The sequence below is a fragment of the Zeus faber genome (assembly GCF_960531495.2).
Source record: "Zeus faber genome assembly, chromosome: 8".
Lineage (NCBI taxonomy): Eukaryota > Metazoa > Chordata > Actinopteri > Zeiformes > Zeidae > Zeus > Zeus faber.
Window position 1 is genome coordinate 4,353,666 of NC_137195.1, and position 15,000 is coordinate 4,368,665.

At 47.9% G+C, this 15,000-nt stretch overlaps 1 protein-coding gene across 1 annotated transcript in view; it reads left to right on the forward strand.

Annotated features, from left to right (window-relative positions):
* The window catches only part of fam110d (family with sequence similarity 110 member D), a 19,935-nt gene extending 6,492 nt beyond the window's left edge, over positions 1-13,443 (forward strand). The window contains exon 2 of the mRNA XM_080005973.1: positions 9,885-13,443. Within this exon, the coding sequence (XP_079862099.1) occupies positions 10,653-11,996 (1,344 nt within the window). The 5' untranslated portion in view covers positions 9,885-10,652 and the 3' untranslated portion in view covers positions 11,997-13,443. The remainder of the gene's footprint in view (positions 1-9,884) is intronic.
* Positions 13,444-15,000: the final 1,557 nt, after the last annotated feature.

Below are 15,000 nucleotides of genomic sequence, written 5' to 3' on the forward strand. Positions count from 1 at the left end.
TGTGAAACCAAACATCTGGCATCTGGCCAGACAGCGCGCTCGTTCGGAGTTATCGCCCCAGCTGAGCGCCTAATGAGGGCGAGCCTCCGCAACCAAACACGGGATCTGTTCCCATACACAACGTTATTGGGGTTTTTTGGTGGATCTGTTCCACTCTGGGACGTCAGAGACGCCCGGGACAGCATCTGCAGGAGGTCGCTGCTGCGGCGGCTGCTGCTGTTTGTGCTGCTGGCCACGTACGGTAGACCCAGCCCTCAAGGCATCTTGTGGTTGCTTATTCAGTGGAAGGACGCTAAGAGGAACCTCAGTTCTCTTAGCCAATCCAACAAACCAGCTTATTCTGTTTCCACCAGCTCAGTTGCTTCGGTTACCAGGCAACGGTGGCTGCAGAAAACATCAAATTGGCTTTGTAAGCGTCAAGGTTTGAGCCGGAAGGGACTCTTACAGATACAGTTACAAGGTTGGAGATTCGAACATTTCTGGTGGAGTTTGAATAAAAGACTTGGATTGCGTTGATTTAAAAACAGTTTTCCATGTATAATCATTCGTTTTTTGTTTTTGTCAACAGTCAACCTGTCAGTCAGTCTCCTGCATGACTGTCCTTCCCGCAGGACTTTGGATAAATAAGGTTCAACTGTAATTCCCTAAAGAATGCCGTCCAGGCCAGCCTCTCTCTCTCTCTCTCTCGCTCTCTCTCCCCCTCTCTCTCTCTCCCTCTCTCCCTCTCTCTCTCCCTCTCTCATCTGTACTTTAATACATCGCACAGGATCATTTTTTTCTTACCTCCACCCATTCCGTCCTCTGGATCTGTAGCTGCATTCTTGGCGAGCTTTCTGAGCAGACAGTCTGGCAGAGGCTGAACCAGACATTTTCTGTCCAGTTCCCGTGAGACAATCTCAGTGGCAAATGTGACAATCTCGTCTCCTCAAAGGTGAATGAGCGCCTCGTAGGTTCACTCATCACCAGCCTCTCCCAGGTAGCCCGGCCCAGGTAGTCTGGGCTCAGGTAGTCTGGTCTTTGGTGACCTTCGCGTTATGAGTTTTATTTTGGGAAAGGATTCATGTAATGCTGCTGCTGAAGGGCTCAGTTTGGTTTTGATTTGCCCGTTGGAAAAATGAATGGAAGTTCCAGGTTCAGAAAGTTGAAAAGAATCCTGCCGTGTTTTTGATCTCCCCTTGCACTAAGCCATCTGATTTCACTCATTAGTTGAACCTCTCAGTTCTGCTAGTGAATCCAGATGTTGGACTCAAAGTGCCAGTGAGGACTTTGACTTTCTAAACCGGCTCTGTCTAAATTGAATCTCAATTAAGTATGAAAACTGAATGGTGGAGAAGTCCTCTGTACTCCAGAAAGAGTCCAGAGGGTTTCAATTCAACCTAAGTTTAATGATTAATTGAAAGCAGCATTATGAAACTTTTGGTATTTGCGCCACTACAATTTCTGAATGCAGTCGCACTTTTACACCTCGCAATTTTTTTTTGTCGTAAAACTCGGCCCAGTGTCTGTAAAGAATTTATTTCACCGGACAAATTTGAACCTTATCGTTCACGTTTTAATAACGATCTATATTACAAACACACATATAATGTATACCTAGGGTACAGCGCCCCTTACACGGACCGCGTTGCTTCTCGGAGCCTCGGGGGAGAGAGGGCGTTGGGAGGGACGGGGGCCCCCTCCTGCCGGTGTATGTACCAGATGTGCTCGGCCTGGCATCTGGCTCGCACGCGCGAGTAGAGGGCGAAACAAAGCCCTGTGGCGCAATGCCGGGCGCACCACCGGACCGCCTCATCCGCGCCGTCGGGGAGGTGGAGCGGCTACGTTTTTTATGAGCAGTATTGCCGGACATTTTTACTGGCAAGTTTATAATGTATCGTTTTATTTCTTTGTTTGTTTGGTGTTTACAAATTTCACCAGGCAAAAAACCCTGTAATTACCGCAGCCTCACATCAAGGAAGTGAGGTAGTGCCGTAAAGCGTAATGCACTTTTCCCGCAGTTTCGTACCCAAACACAGAAGTTACATAGTGCAAGGACAGGTGTCTGGTGGGAATGAAAGAGCTGCCATTCTCCATCTTAGAAGTCAGTGTACCATCCCAATGACTCTGAAACTGTTATTTTAAGGTAAAAAAGTTACGTTGTGTTGGCTTCATTCATATTATACATCTTTAGATAGAGATACCACTGATACCATGTGATCCACTGCCACAAGACGCAGCTGGTATGGCCAAGATGGAGGCCATTGTTCAGCATAAACGTCCTTAAGAGGGAACCCCTTCACCTCCATGGACTGCTGCCTTCCTGAGGAAGCGCAAGGAGGATCTTCCTGTTGCGGTCAAACATAATCTCGCATTGCTATCCCGATCAAACTGCAGCCCAGTGGAGGCAGGTTTCACGTTGAACAACTGCAGACATCATGGGGCTGAATTGTTCAGCTGGAATGTAAATCTCACAAAAGTAACGCCTTACACCCCATCAAAGACGATAACTGCTGCTTCACAAGGTCTGTAACGTGGTCAGCGCAGACATAGCGCTCGTGCTCGGTTCTTTTTTATAACGTTTTAAAACGTGTCGCACACAAAGGGGAGGGTGAGTCATAAAGTTATATGGGGCAGTGCTCCGAGGAGAACAGTCCAAACATTCCGCCAAATGTCCGCCAGAGTTGAGGAGAAAAGGGAGCTTGCTGGTGTGTTGATAAAAGAAAGTGTGTGGACTTCTTATCTGGCCTTTCGCTTTATCTGTGTTAGCATTGCATGAGTGGTCGAGTTTAAACAAAGGGCTGAATCACAATGGCAGCTAGAGGTCGACTATCCCACAGTGAGCATATTGATGGAATTTTTGGACATGCTTGGTTACTGAAATGAATATACTGACAGTTGCGTGCTAAAGGTTTTTGCTTCCCCTGAGGACATGTCACCATACACTACCTTCATTGCTATCAGCTTACTGTAAATATTGGCGTGTTCTTAAACATACAGCAGCCGTGTCAGTGAGCAGCTACTGTTATCGCTGTCTGCGGGGTCCTAACCCGGCTCCTATCCCTGCTCCCACCCCAGCCCCTACACCAGGCTCCTACCCCAGATCCTACACCAGGCTCCTACCACAGATCCTACACCAGGCTCCTACCCTAGATCCTACACCATGCTCCTACCACAGATCCTACACCAGGCTCCGACTCACAGCCCCCACCCCAGAGCCTTCCCCCATCTCCCACCCAGATCCTACACCAGGCTCCTACCATAGATCCTACGCCAGCTTCTACCACAGACCCTACACCTGGCTCCTACCCCAGATCCTACACCAGGCTCCGGCTAACGGCTCCCACCCCAGAGCCTTCCCCCGGCTCCCACCCCAGATCCTACCCCAGGCTCCTACCACAGATACTACCCCAGGCTCCTACCCAGGCTCCGTTACTCAGCTGCCCTCCAGTGATTAGCTTTGAATGACAAAAGGAGCAGCAGCGGTGAGTTAAAAGGCGCTCCTGTGTACTTTATGGCCGGGGAGCGGGTCTATTCAGGCGGGAGCTCCCTTAACTTGTCCCATGTGCTCGACATGATCGCGGTCGCCGCCCAGGCTGCAAATCAAGCAGCTAATTGTGCTCAAGCGCCTCACAATAAGTCGATAGGATTTATGACCCTGCTCGGTGCCTTTGTCTTTAATGAGCGCCATCACTGCTACATTTCACATTTCAAACGTTGTCATAGTTTCTCTTTGACAATCGAATTTCAAACCATTCTCCCAGTGTCACCTTCAGTCCGTTACTAATGCAGACGAGGTCCCTGCTTGGAGCATTGCAGAGGACTTGACTGGCTCCAGGTCCCTCTCTCTGTAGTGTCCCTCCATTAATGACTGAACTGGACGAGGTGGTTAATTGTGGCCCATTAGTGGCCAATGACATTATAGTGGCACATGGTGACAGGGGGACAGATGCTTCCAGATCACTTAAAAAACGTGTGAATGGGCCTCAGTTAAAGTTTGAACATTAAGACAATTTCCCTGCGGGGACGATCATTAGTCTGTGTTGGAGAGGCCAGATGTTGGAGAAAAGACAAAAGAGAGGTTGATGAGGAAAGAGAGAGAAAGAAAGAAGGAGATGGATGCAGTCCGTGCATCTAGATTGCAGCAGATGTCTCATTGGTTGAGAGATTGATTTGGCAGGTGAGAGCTTTCAAAATGCATTCTTCAGGGCTTCAGAGCTGGTTGCTGGGAAGTTATTCATGTTTTTATTTTTCCAACCAAGGTCTTGGGTGTGTGTTTCCCATCATTTATAACTGTTCACAGCAACAACTAACTAACAACTATTGAGAAACGTACCGCTCTGCTGCAGCTTCTTGCTGTGCTTGAATGCTGTCCAATGGAGCCAATGTGCAAAAAACATGTTAACTCCGGTTTCCGAAAACGTGAAACTTGCAGGAAACTACGGTCACGCATGTCCACAGTGTATTTTTCCAACATGTTTTGAATAACAATAATATCCCATTTTATGCTTTTTACAATTGCTGCAGTACATCCAGAGTATAGGGTTGGCCACAGCAGGGTGCCAGCAGGAAATTACGAAACATCCTGTTTTTAGTCTCTTACGTTAGCGTAGACGCATCCAAGAGAGCTGATTTGCACGAGTGAAAAAGAGTCAATGAAACCCTAACAAACCTGATAAAAAGCATGGTTTGCAACATTTTTTTTTCCAGGTACAACATATAAAAACTGTCAACAACAACTGACAATACTGTGAGTTTTCTGTTTTCCAAAAGGAGATTTACATTTTCTTTAAGTCTTATATTTGAACCCCATTGTACCACATCTAGTGAGAAGTTGCATCAGAGTGGTAAGTTTCTGCTGCAGTGTTTCTCAACAGTTAAGCATTGAGCGAGGTTGTTGCTATGAACTATGAACAGTTATAAATGATTCACAATGACCAACATTTTAAAAATGATGAACCTGTCCTTTAAGCTGCTATCTTCTGTCTACATCTGTGCATATATATTTCACTTCCTCTTAACCTCTTTGACACGAGGTCGGGAGTATTTGGATACGCCTCAGCAGCTCAGTTTTTCTGTCAGTTCAGAAAACAAGCACTTCCTGCATTTTTATTGGATTATTTTGTGATTTGGCTTTCCTATGCACTCAAATTACAAATACACAGAACAATTAAAAGTCAAAATCGCACATGACACACGTCTGTACAAACAATGGTCATTGTACATTTTTTGTACATCAAGTTTTGTGTATACATTCAAATGACAAATGTAAATAACCCTCCTGTGACATCCCATTTCTACAAAAAAGTAATACTTAATCAGTTTGTTTTAGATATTTTCTGAACTTTTCATTTCTAGATATACTGTATGTAACGTGTGTATATCACTACATCCAGTCTCCAAGAAGACAGGATTTTATATTCTTAAATTGTATTATTTTTCTTCTTAAAAATGCAACTCAGACCCTCGACGTGTCTTTAACAGTTTGGGTAGTGGCGCGGTTCCGAAACCCCGGAAAATGTCCCAAAGGTCCGTTGACGTCATTCTGCATAATAATTAGCCATGTACTCCTGTATTATGTGTAGCAAGTTAACGAATTAGGTTAACTATAATTTAAACAACATTTAAAATAATAATTATGTTTAAATGAATCTACTCTGAGGCAAATTTATCTTTCTTCATCGGCCCATTGTTCACACCAAAATCTTCCATCGTTTGTCAAACAAACAGAAACACATGGCTAATTATTATGCAGAATGACGTCTGGACATTTTTTGGACTATTAGGGTTTCAGAATAATATGGGCCGCATTGTTCCAGGCCGCAATCCCTGCCCGCACCGGCTGCACCGCAGTGCGGAGCCGGAGGGAGCGAACGGACATGGAGAGGTAGAACAGGTTCCATCTCCGGAGGCAGAGAGTGTAGGACAGGTTGTAAATGGTCACACTGATTTAATAACATTGGGTTTAGGGTTACTGCGTCCGGGGACGGGGGCTCGCGCCGTCAGCGGAGGGAAGAGTCCGTCCGGGAGGGGTGGGGAAACGGGAGGCGAAAAGCTGGTCTCTGAGAGCCAGGAAAAAAGGCAAACCGGTTCAGATTGTACATCCGTTGTTGATAAAGATCGTCCAAACGATGGCATCTACACAGGGACGGACTGTCCCCTGCACCATCTATTGTACCGCGATCGTGACGTGTGAAAAGAGACAAAACGGAAATGTTCCTGAATGTAGCTTGTGTGAATAGTTATCCCAGTAATTTACCAGGAACTATGTGTGAAAGGGGCTTAACTTTTTTGCGACCAAAAGGACAATAACCCGGCAGTGTCCTCTAATCTAAAGGTAGAGTAAGATAGATGGAGGGAGGAGAGGAGAGAAGGGAATGTGTAATAAAGAGGACGAGGAGAGGGAGAGCTGTTGGAGAGAGAAAGAATGGAATGCAAGGGGGTTGGGAAGCCAGGGAGAAGGGCGAGAGAGGAAGGAGAAGAAGGCGAGAGAGAGAGAGAGAGAGAGAGAGAGAGAGAGAAAGGATGAGGAGGGTGGAGAGGTTAATAACAGCCCATAACATCATCATTTGGAGAATCACTACTGGTGCAGTGTCCGACACTTAACTTTGAGAAGTTGTTGCCCAGTTGCCAGCCATGCATCAGCTGTTGGTTGCCCAGAAATTTTTTTAATAATTGAGTGATAATGATTCAATATAATTCAAAATGCATATTTCAATATGGATTCAAACTCCCGTGGTTGACAACGGGGGCAACCAGACGGAACAAGATGGCAACTGAGAGATTAAGAGGGAGGGGGGGAGAGGGAAAGAGAGAGTGTTGTTTCATGTCAACAGTATTAAAACAACGCAATCTATAATGTTACATAAGCACATAGAGCTCTCTGTCTCTCTCTCTCCCTGTCTCTCCCCCCTCCCTCTCTCGCCCTCTCTCTCTCTCTCTCCTCTAAGTGGATTAATCACTCCGTTTAGCGCGTTAGCTCGATGCTAATCCCCCTCAACGCTTCCGTAACCTCAGTCTTCCCTCCCCGGCCTCCAACTACATACCATAATACCCCCCCTCACCGCTATGCCTCATTATCGTACCCGGGCTCCATGTTTTCTTTTACTCCAGATTCTTCCCCCCTCCTCCACCTCCTCCACCTCCTCCTCCTCCACACCTGTTGCCAGACATTTTTCCCGGAATTCGACATAAACAATGGCCGCCTTCCTACCTGACATCTGCAGAACAATGGGACCCCCTCTTCCTTCCATCCATCCCTCGTCCCTGGACCCGTCCCTCCGTCCATCCGTCCGTCCATCCGCTTGGAACGCTGGAGGGGCTGTTAGTTAAAGAAAGAGAGGTGCGGAGGTTGGGAGAAGAAGAGGACGCTCCACGCCTCCATCAGGAGCTCAATGCACAGCGATGGGGGACGAATCCACCGTCTGTGTCCAGTGCAAACGCTCCACTCCACCTCCCCTGCAAAGCCACGTGAGGCCGCAGCGGAACCAAATACGAGTTCTTTCCATAACAGCGCGCTCGGTTGCACTGCCGAATTCCCCGTTTACCGGAGCTACCGCAGTGTCGTTACCGGTGTTACACCCAAACGTGTGACCTGCCGAGTCGCGTGACGCTGAAGAGGAAGACGTTTGGGGAAAATCCCTGTTTTTGAGAGGAGCGCCACAACCGGGAGAAGAACAGACGGAATTTCTCCAACTTTGATATGAAAGCGTTGAGTTGAGATAACACGCGAGGTGATTTTACACAACCTGGCAGGAGGCGAGCTGCTGTACGCAATATTTAAGACGCGTAGTGAACACACGGGTAAAACAACGGAGATAAACCGCTTCGGCCATTATTCAGTGACGAGAACCTATGCCGATGAATTTTCTGTCCAAATCAATCGACCAATGACTGGATAAGTCCTTCATCAGCTCTGGCTGTGCACTACCACAGTCGTATGACCGTCACCGCGTCGCCTCGTCACGCTGACCGAGCCGGCACGCCGTAAAAACAACCTGAGCAAATGTTGAGCTTGTTGGCACCTGGCAGCTGTTGTTAACGACGTTTCTAAAAACACGGGACGCGGTTCCTCTTCCCACCGACGGCGAAGGAGGAGGAGGAGGAGGAGGAGGAGGAGGAGGTGGTGTAGAGGAGGAGGAGGTGTAGAGGATGAGCAGGAGAAGGAAAAGGAGGTGGAGGAGGTGTAGAGGAGGAAGAGGTGTAGAGGATGAGGAGGAGGAGGAGAAGGAGGGAGAGGAGGAGGAGGTGGCTCCTTTATTTTATCGCCCCCATCACACAAAGGAAAGGGATGACTGTAAATTGCGTTTTTTTTGGGGTGTACTCTGAAGCCAGAAGCACATCAGAGTGTGCGGCTCCACACGGGAGGAGGTCAGATAGATAAATAGATAGTGGATGACAGACAGACAGACAGACAGACAGACAGACAGACAGACAGATAGATAGCTAGATGGAGTTTTAGAGGATGTGGAAAAAATTGCAATGTCTAATATGCAAGAATTTTCTGGAAATGGCAACATATACAATAAAGCTTAAAATGAACAATAAACAATTAAAATCAACCCAACAATTAAACCAAAAATAACCAATGAAAAATACAAAAATTGACAATATACAATAACTTATAACACAATAAAATGAAAAGACAATAAAACCATTAAATAAAGCCAAAACTGAACTAGAAACGGGAAAAAATTGCCAGCACACGATAGAATTAAAATTAACTAGAAGGAAAAGCTGACAATGAGGTCCCCTTTCTGAAATAACGTTCAACCTTTTAGACACAACTTCCTACATCTTTGCCCAGCAGATGCGTCACATTTTCAGACTTTTTTTTAATGACGTGCGCCGTGAACACGGTCCACGCCCGGCGCACGGCACAACCTCTCCCTGAACTTCCACGTTTTGATGTTGGGGGGAGGAAAAAAGAAAACACAACCGTCAGCGATCTGAAAGCCCCAATCTTGACGCCGCCTGTGTGCACACACACACACGGCGCAACCAGAGCAAACACAGCCATGCACCGACACAGCCGTGCACGCTCGCGCACCCAGACATACGATAACGGCGTCGGGATCCTTTCCAGCTAAAAATACTGTCCCGTTATAGAGTTCCCCCACCCCCCATCCCCCAACCCCTCGTTTTCAACCCCTGCGCGGTTGCTTTTTGAGCCTAAATATAAAACCTCCCGTCTCTTTCTATACAAACATGCCGCTCTGGTGAGTGCTGCCGGGTCGTCGCCGCCGCCGCCTGACGACTTCATACGCTGCTTTGGGTTTGAAATGTCATCTTCAACTCTTGTTGTGGCGTGTTGACGTCACGAGCAGGCTGTCCCGCTGCCGCAGAGTTACGGCCCTGGTGGTTTTTTTTGGGGTGTCGTGTAGATGTTAATGGACTTGATCTTTGTGTGCCACGGCGGCTGTTTAGCGATGCGGTCCGAGTCTGCGTGGACTTTAACGAGGGCGCGGCTGTCCCTGTCAGCGAGGCACGCACGTTAACGAAACTCCCAGAGGCGCACTTGTGAATTTATTGATGTCGTGTGTGTTCTCACTTGGGGAGAACTGTGAAGTACCGTGTTCAGTGTCACACTGAAACTCAAGTTTGTTGTGGCGCACAGGCCAGGTGGTGGTTCACAGTCAGTAGTATTAATAGTAGAAGTAATACAGTAGTAGTAGTAGTAGTAAGTTGTATAGGTTTTCGTAGTACACCCAATCCATGTATAGGCATGTTGAGAGGTCTGTACACAAATGTCAAACTGCTCTTTCCAGCGTCGTCTTGGCTCGACCTGAGCTGTGCTGCAGGGACCTTTCTGCCATCTGGGTCCGTTCTCTGCGTCCAACCCTGGTGACTAGCAACTCCATCTAAAAAAAACAACTCTTTTTTTTTTCCTCTTTCTGTGTCTCCCTAAGGTCCTGGGTGCAGCTGAGGACAGGGACAACATCTCCTTCTGCCCATCTGTCCATCAGCACCACAAGTGCCCCCGGAGCTGGAAACCTTCTCGTCACCTCAACCACGACGGGCCGCCCAAACAATAAGAGTCCCCCCCCAGCGTAGCCTCAAACAGCCCACACTGAGCAAATATTTAGAGCCACTTTATCTTATATTCCAGGGGAGCAGTCACTGAAAAGACCGAAAGAAAGGAAACTAGTAGTTGTTGGGTGAGAGGAACAGGAGAGAAAATCTGGTTGGAGGAAACGTAGTAACTCTTACAAAGCGAATCCTGCCCGGCTTGCTATTTCTGCGACGCTGTGGGCAGAGAGCGTCTCATTTGGGAGTGCTCTTGGCGGAGCGAAAAAGGATTTCCCTGCGCCCTGCCCGTTTATCCAAATGCCTGTTTAAATACGGGATAGAGATATCAATTTGTCTGGGCTGTAAGGTTGGCCAACAGAGAGTCTGTAAGCTAACTATAGAACACTTCACAACAAACTTGGCCTCTGTGGTCCCTTGAATTGATACCTATAAATTACCCCTCTGAGGAGCTGCAGGAGCGGTGTGAAGGAGAATGGAAGCCGTTCTGAGCTCTCTCAATAGTTAAACCCCTATTTTCAAAGCTCTCGGTTTACTTTTGAAAATTATTTCGGACCAGCAATAGATCCCTGGTGGATACCTTCTATCGGGCCTGGCAGCTGTTTGAGGACTCTTCGTTTGGATGTTTATCTCCACCCAGATAAAAGACCATGAAGCCGCTGACGCCCATTGGATCCCCGTCTCCTCTGAGGCTCCTCAACAAGGGTCCAGACTACCTGCGCAGGCAGATCGATGGCGGAGGCCACGGTCGCGCCGTCAGCGCAGTGGAGAGGTTGGAGGCCGACAAAGCCAAATACGTAAAGAGCCAGCAGGTCATTAACACCAAGCAGGAACCCGCGCTAGTGCCGTGTGCCACACCGCCTCCTCAGCAGCGAAGACAGTTCACGGTGCCCGGTAACCCACTAACCCCCCGCCTGCCGCCTCGTCGCATATCCAGCACCCCCTTCTCCACCCTCTCCGGCTCACTTGACTCACGAGACGAAAATGACAACGACGACTCCCGAAAGGAGAACCGACGAACATCTGTGGATGTTGAGGCTAACAACAGGAGCAACTTCAGCCGAGTGACCCCTGCCAGCCCGAGAACCCCTTGCGTGACTCCTCTTATAGCCCCCCACAGCGCCCCCGTACTCAGGCGGAGCACGGGAAAGCGTATGCTGCGGCCCGACTCCCTCATCATCTACCGGCAGAAGAAGGAGTGCAAGAGCCCTAACAGCGCAGCGACGGAGAACAACAACATGGAGGTGAAGGGCTACAGCTTTGTACGCCGCCTGTTTCAGGGTTCCATGAGAGAGAAGAGTGGCGGGGGTGAGGCCGGAACACAGAAGATGGTGATTGGGGAGGAGAAGTCTCCGTCTCGCGATGGTGACTCCCGCATGTCCTGGACCAATGACAAAGACACTACAGACGGAGGAGCGGGGAGCAGGAGGTCCAGCAAAACCGACCACGAATGCTCCCCAGGATCCGTTCCCAGCCCCGGGTTCAGTGCTGCCGTCAAACGGACTGAGAATGGATTTATGAACGGTAACGGCATCACCATTGGTGATCACACAGGTAACCACGACGATGAGAACGACCCCTGGCGGAGAGCATCGCCGCTGCCACCGCCCAGGAGGCGGCTTGGGGAACTGCGGCATTCCAAGTCGGACCTGGACTTGCGCAGTTCGGCAGCGCAGACGGAGCAGGAGCGGTTCTTTGACTACTGCGGGCTGGACTCGGACATGATAGAACGCCTGGGCAGGGAGAACTTCCTGTCTGGGGCCAGCTCCATAGACACGCTGTCGTTGGCTCTGCGCAGCGTGGGCAGGGGAGGCTGCGGGGGCTCGGAGCCTAGCGAGTTCTCGCGCCACTCGGGGGACGGGCCCTTCCAGGAGGAGCTGGCCGAGCAGCTTCCAACGGGCGTGTCGATTATCGAGAGGAACGCCCGCGTCATCAAGTGGCTTTACGGGTGTAAGAACGCCGTCCTAGAAGGACCCAAAGAGTCGACGGTGTAGGCCTACAGCCACACTGACCTAAGAAAGACTGAAGGTTCCTCAATGGAGGTGGAAATTGACTGTATGGACTGTGGACCCTTCTGCTACTACTCTGTCAGACTGAAATGCTGTATTTAGAGGTTATTTTGAAATACTGTGCAGATATATCTATAACTTGTTGCCAAATGTATGATTGATTTTCCCCGTGAGTGTGCAGTGGATATTACTACGACTCCCCTGTTTACACCTCCAAACCAGAACTGGATTTGGAATTTTAAACTGGAAATTATTGTCGCCGCTCGGCCTTGTCCCGACGAGACACCCCTTGTTTTGCCACAGCGCACCGTGGCCCTGACAGCAAACATAACCCAACACGCTCTCTGAATTAATCATTTACCATGGAAAAAACCACTAAGCTCGTTTTTCTGTTTGTTTGTTTTTTTAACTGGAGAACTGTTGTGTGAAGTAAACCGTGAGTACCTCATCTGGAACTGTCCCAGTTTAGTTTGCGTATCGATGTCGATATTTAGTTTTAAATGTTTTGCTCCCTTTTTAAACGCAGGCGTTGGAACAAATGCGAGACACCCCCGTGGGGTTGTTAACGCACGGAACCGGACAGAAACGGATCCAAGGGTCCGAGAGACGAGGAGGTGGAGAAGCAGCTCCGACTCCGCTCAGACACTCGTATCGCTTCGGACGAACTCGGCTTCATTCTCCGGGGAGGCTAGATAGCGGACGACATGAAAGCACGTTTCCTCTTTCATCCTCTCATCTCGTTGTCGCAGCGGCAGAAGGAGGCCGCCGTGTGTCTGCTGATCTGCTGTGACGGGTTCACCTTGATTCCCGGTGCTCATGCCGGTTGGTCAAAAGGATGGAAGCCATGCAGGTGAATGGCTGAGCCATAGAGGTAGAGATCTGACGTCCAGATTCTACACCACCAGGTTTCCACAAGTATTTCCACAAGTCATTCAGATTCATTCAAGTGTTGCTATTCAATATTAAATGTTATTTTTTACTTCCAACACCAAACAATGACAAAAACTTTTTTCCAAAGAGGACACACGCACCTGGAGGTCTGCCACAGGTGTATTTCAGACCAAAGTCATTGCGAAGCACCACAGAAACATAAACGACGCAGGAAATGCATCTTGTTCGACTCACATGTGAACAAATACCGTACAAAGGTGAATATCGATATCGACCGAGGAAAAATGCCGATACTGAAGTGGACCACAGGCTTTTCACTCCCCTACCGCCAAAAGCATTACACAAAACCTTACCCAACATGCCTCCTGCCTCAGCACCCATCATCACCCAGAGGGACAAGGAGACAGGGAGACAGGGAGACAGGGTGGGGGGCTCACATTGATAACCTCACTTCATCAATCCCCCTTTAATCTCCATTTAAAGGGTCATTTCCATTACGCCACTGAAATATGTCCATGGGGAATGGAGTGGGAGTGGGAGTGGGTCAGGTCGTGGTATGTGGAGTCCAGCTCTCTGACCCACAGTGGGAGACGGATCAGGTTGGTGGGTGGTGTGGGGGATGGGGGGGTTCTCCATATCCACATGCTGTAGATCAGCCTACCTCCCACAAACAAACAAATTATTGTTTTTAAAATCTCACCCGGAAGAAAATTTCCTCAGTTAAGTTCCCGCTCTCACTCTGTTTTAAATCCTACCTGTGAGATGTCACGCTGTTTATTCCAAAGAGGGTTGTGTTTAAAGTACACAGGAAATAAATGGAATTTTATTTGTGATTCAATTGTCTCTGTTGTGGTTTTTATGAAATGTATTTAGTTATTATGCGGAAATAAGTTGTAATACATTGCTAAAGTGGCAAGTTAAAAATTAAGTTAGGAGGTAGAGCGGGTCGTCTAGTAAGTAGGTTGCTGGTTCGATCCCAGGCTCCTCCTGGTAGCGTGCTGATGTGTCCTTGAGCAAGACACTTAACCCCCTAACTGCTCCCCGGGCGCCTCTACATGGCAGCCACTGCTCCTAGATACGTAAGATACCAGGATGGGTAAATGCAGAGAAATTGCACATTTCCCCGTTGTGGGACTGATAAGGGTTTATAAAATAAATAAATAAATAAATTAAAAAAATATATATAATATGTTATTTGATATAATAAAATGTAATATAATATGATATAATATAATATAATGTAATATTGTTTAATATAATAAAATGTCATGTGATATAATATAATACTAGTTGTAATGTAGCTGTGTCTATCACTCATAGGATGTTTTATCAATGATAGAATATAAGAGTATCTTATTATAAGTATCGTATTAAAGTATTTAGTCTAATACTCTATGTAATGTAATCCTGCACACCCTGTCTGTCTCCACACCCTGTCTATCTGTATGCACCCTGCCTGTCCCTCTGTCTGCACACCCAGTCTGTCTGTCTCTCTGTCTGCACACCCTGTCTGTCTCTCTGTCTGCACACTCTGGGGTGTATTCACAAAGAATGGATTGCTGACAGCGCCATGAATTGCATCACTTGCGGCCGCTATCTGCCCCGTCTCAGCGTCTGATTCACAAAAGATATTGCGCTGATATGATGCAAAAACGCCCATGAAGTTTTGCAGCTGAGTGAAACTGGCCCTTGTTTTGCGTCTGATTGCAATTATCCAAGTAGCGAAGTATAAATGATGGCTTTCCGCCAAGAAACACCGTAGGCAGGACAATGGCAGAGAGAAGGAGAAAAATGACATTTTCAGACTGCAAACTACAAGTCCTGACCGACAACGTGCAGAGGCCTTCCCCAAAGCTTCAGGCAAGGAATTTAAACCTGACGGAGAGAAACCGTATTTGGGATTTAATATCCCAGTCTGTCAGTGCTGATGTTGTTTTCAAATGCACACCTTCAGAGTGGAAAAGAAGACGGCACGATTTAAAGCGGAGGACAAAAGAAGAAATATCACACAGCTTCTCAAACAGGACCTCTGTTATAATTGAGCTTCAGTTACCACCAGCTCTCTGCAGACACTAATCATTTGTACTCGAACTTCGTG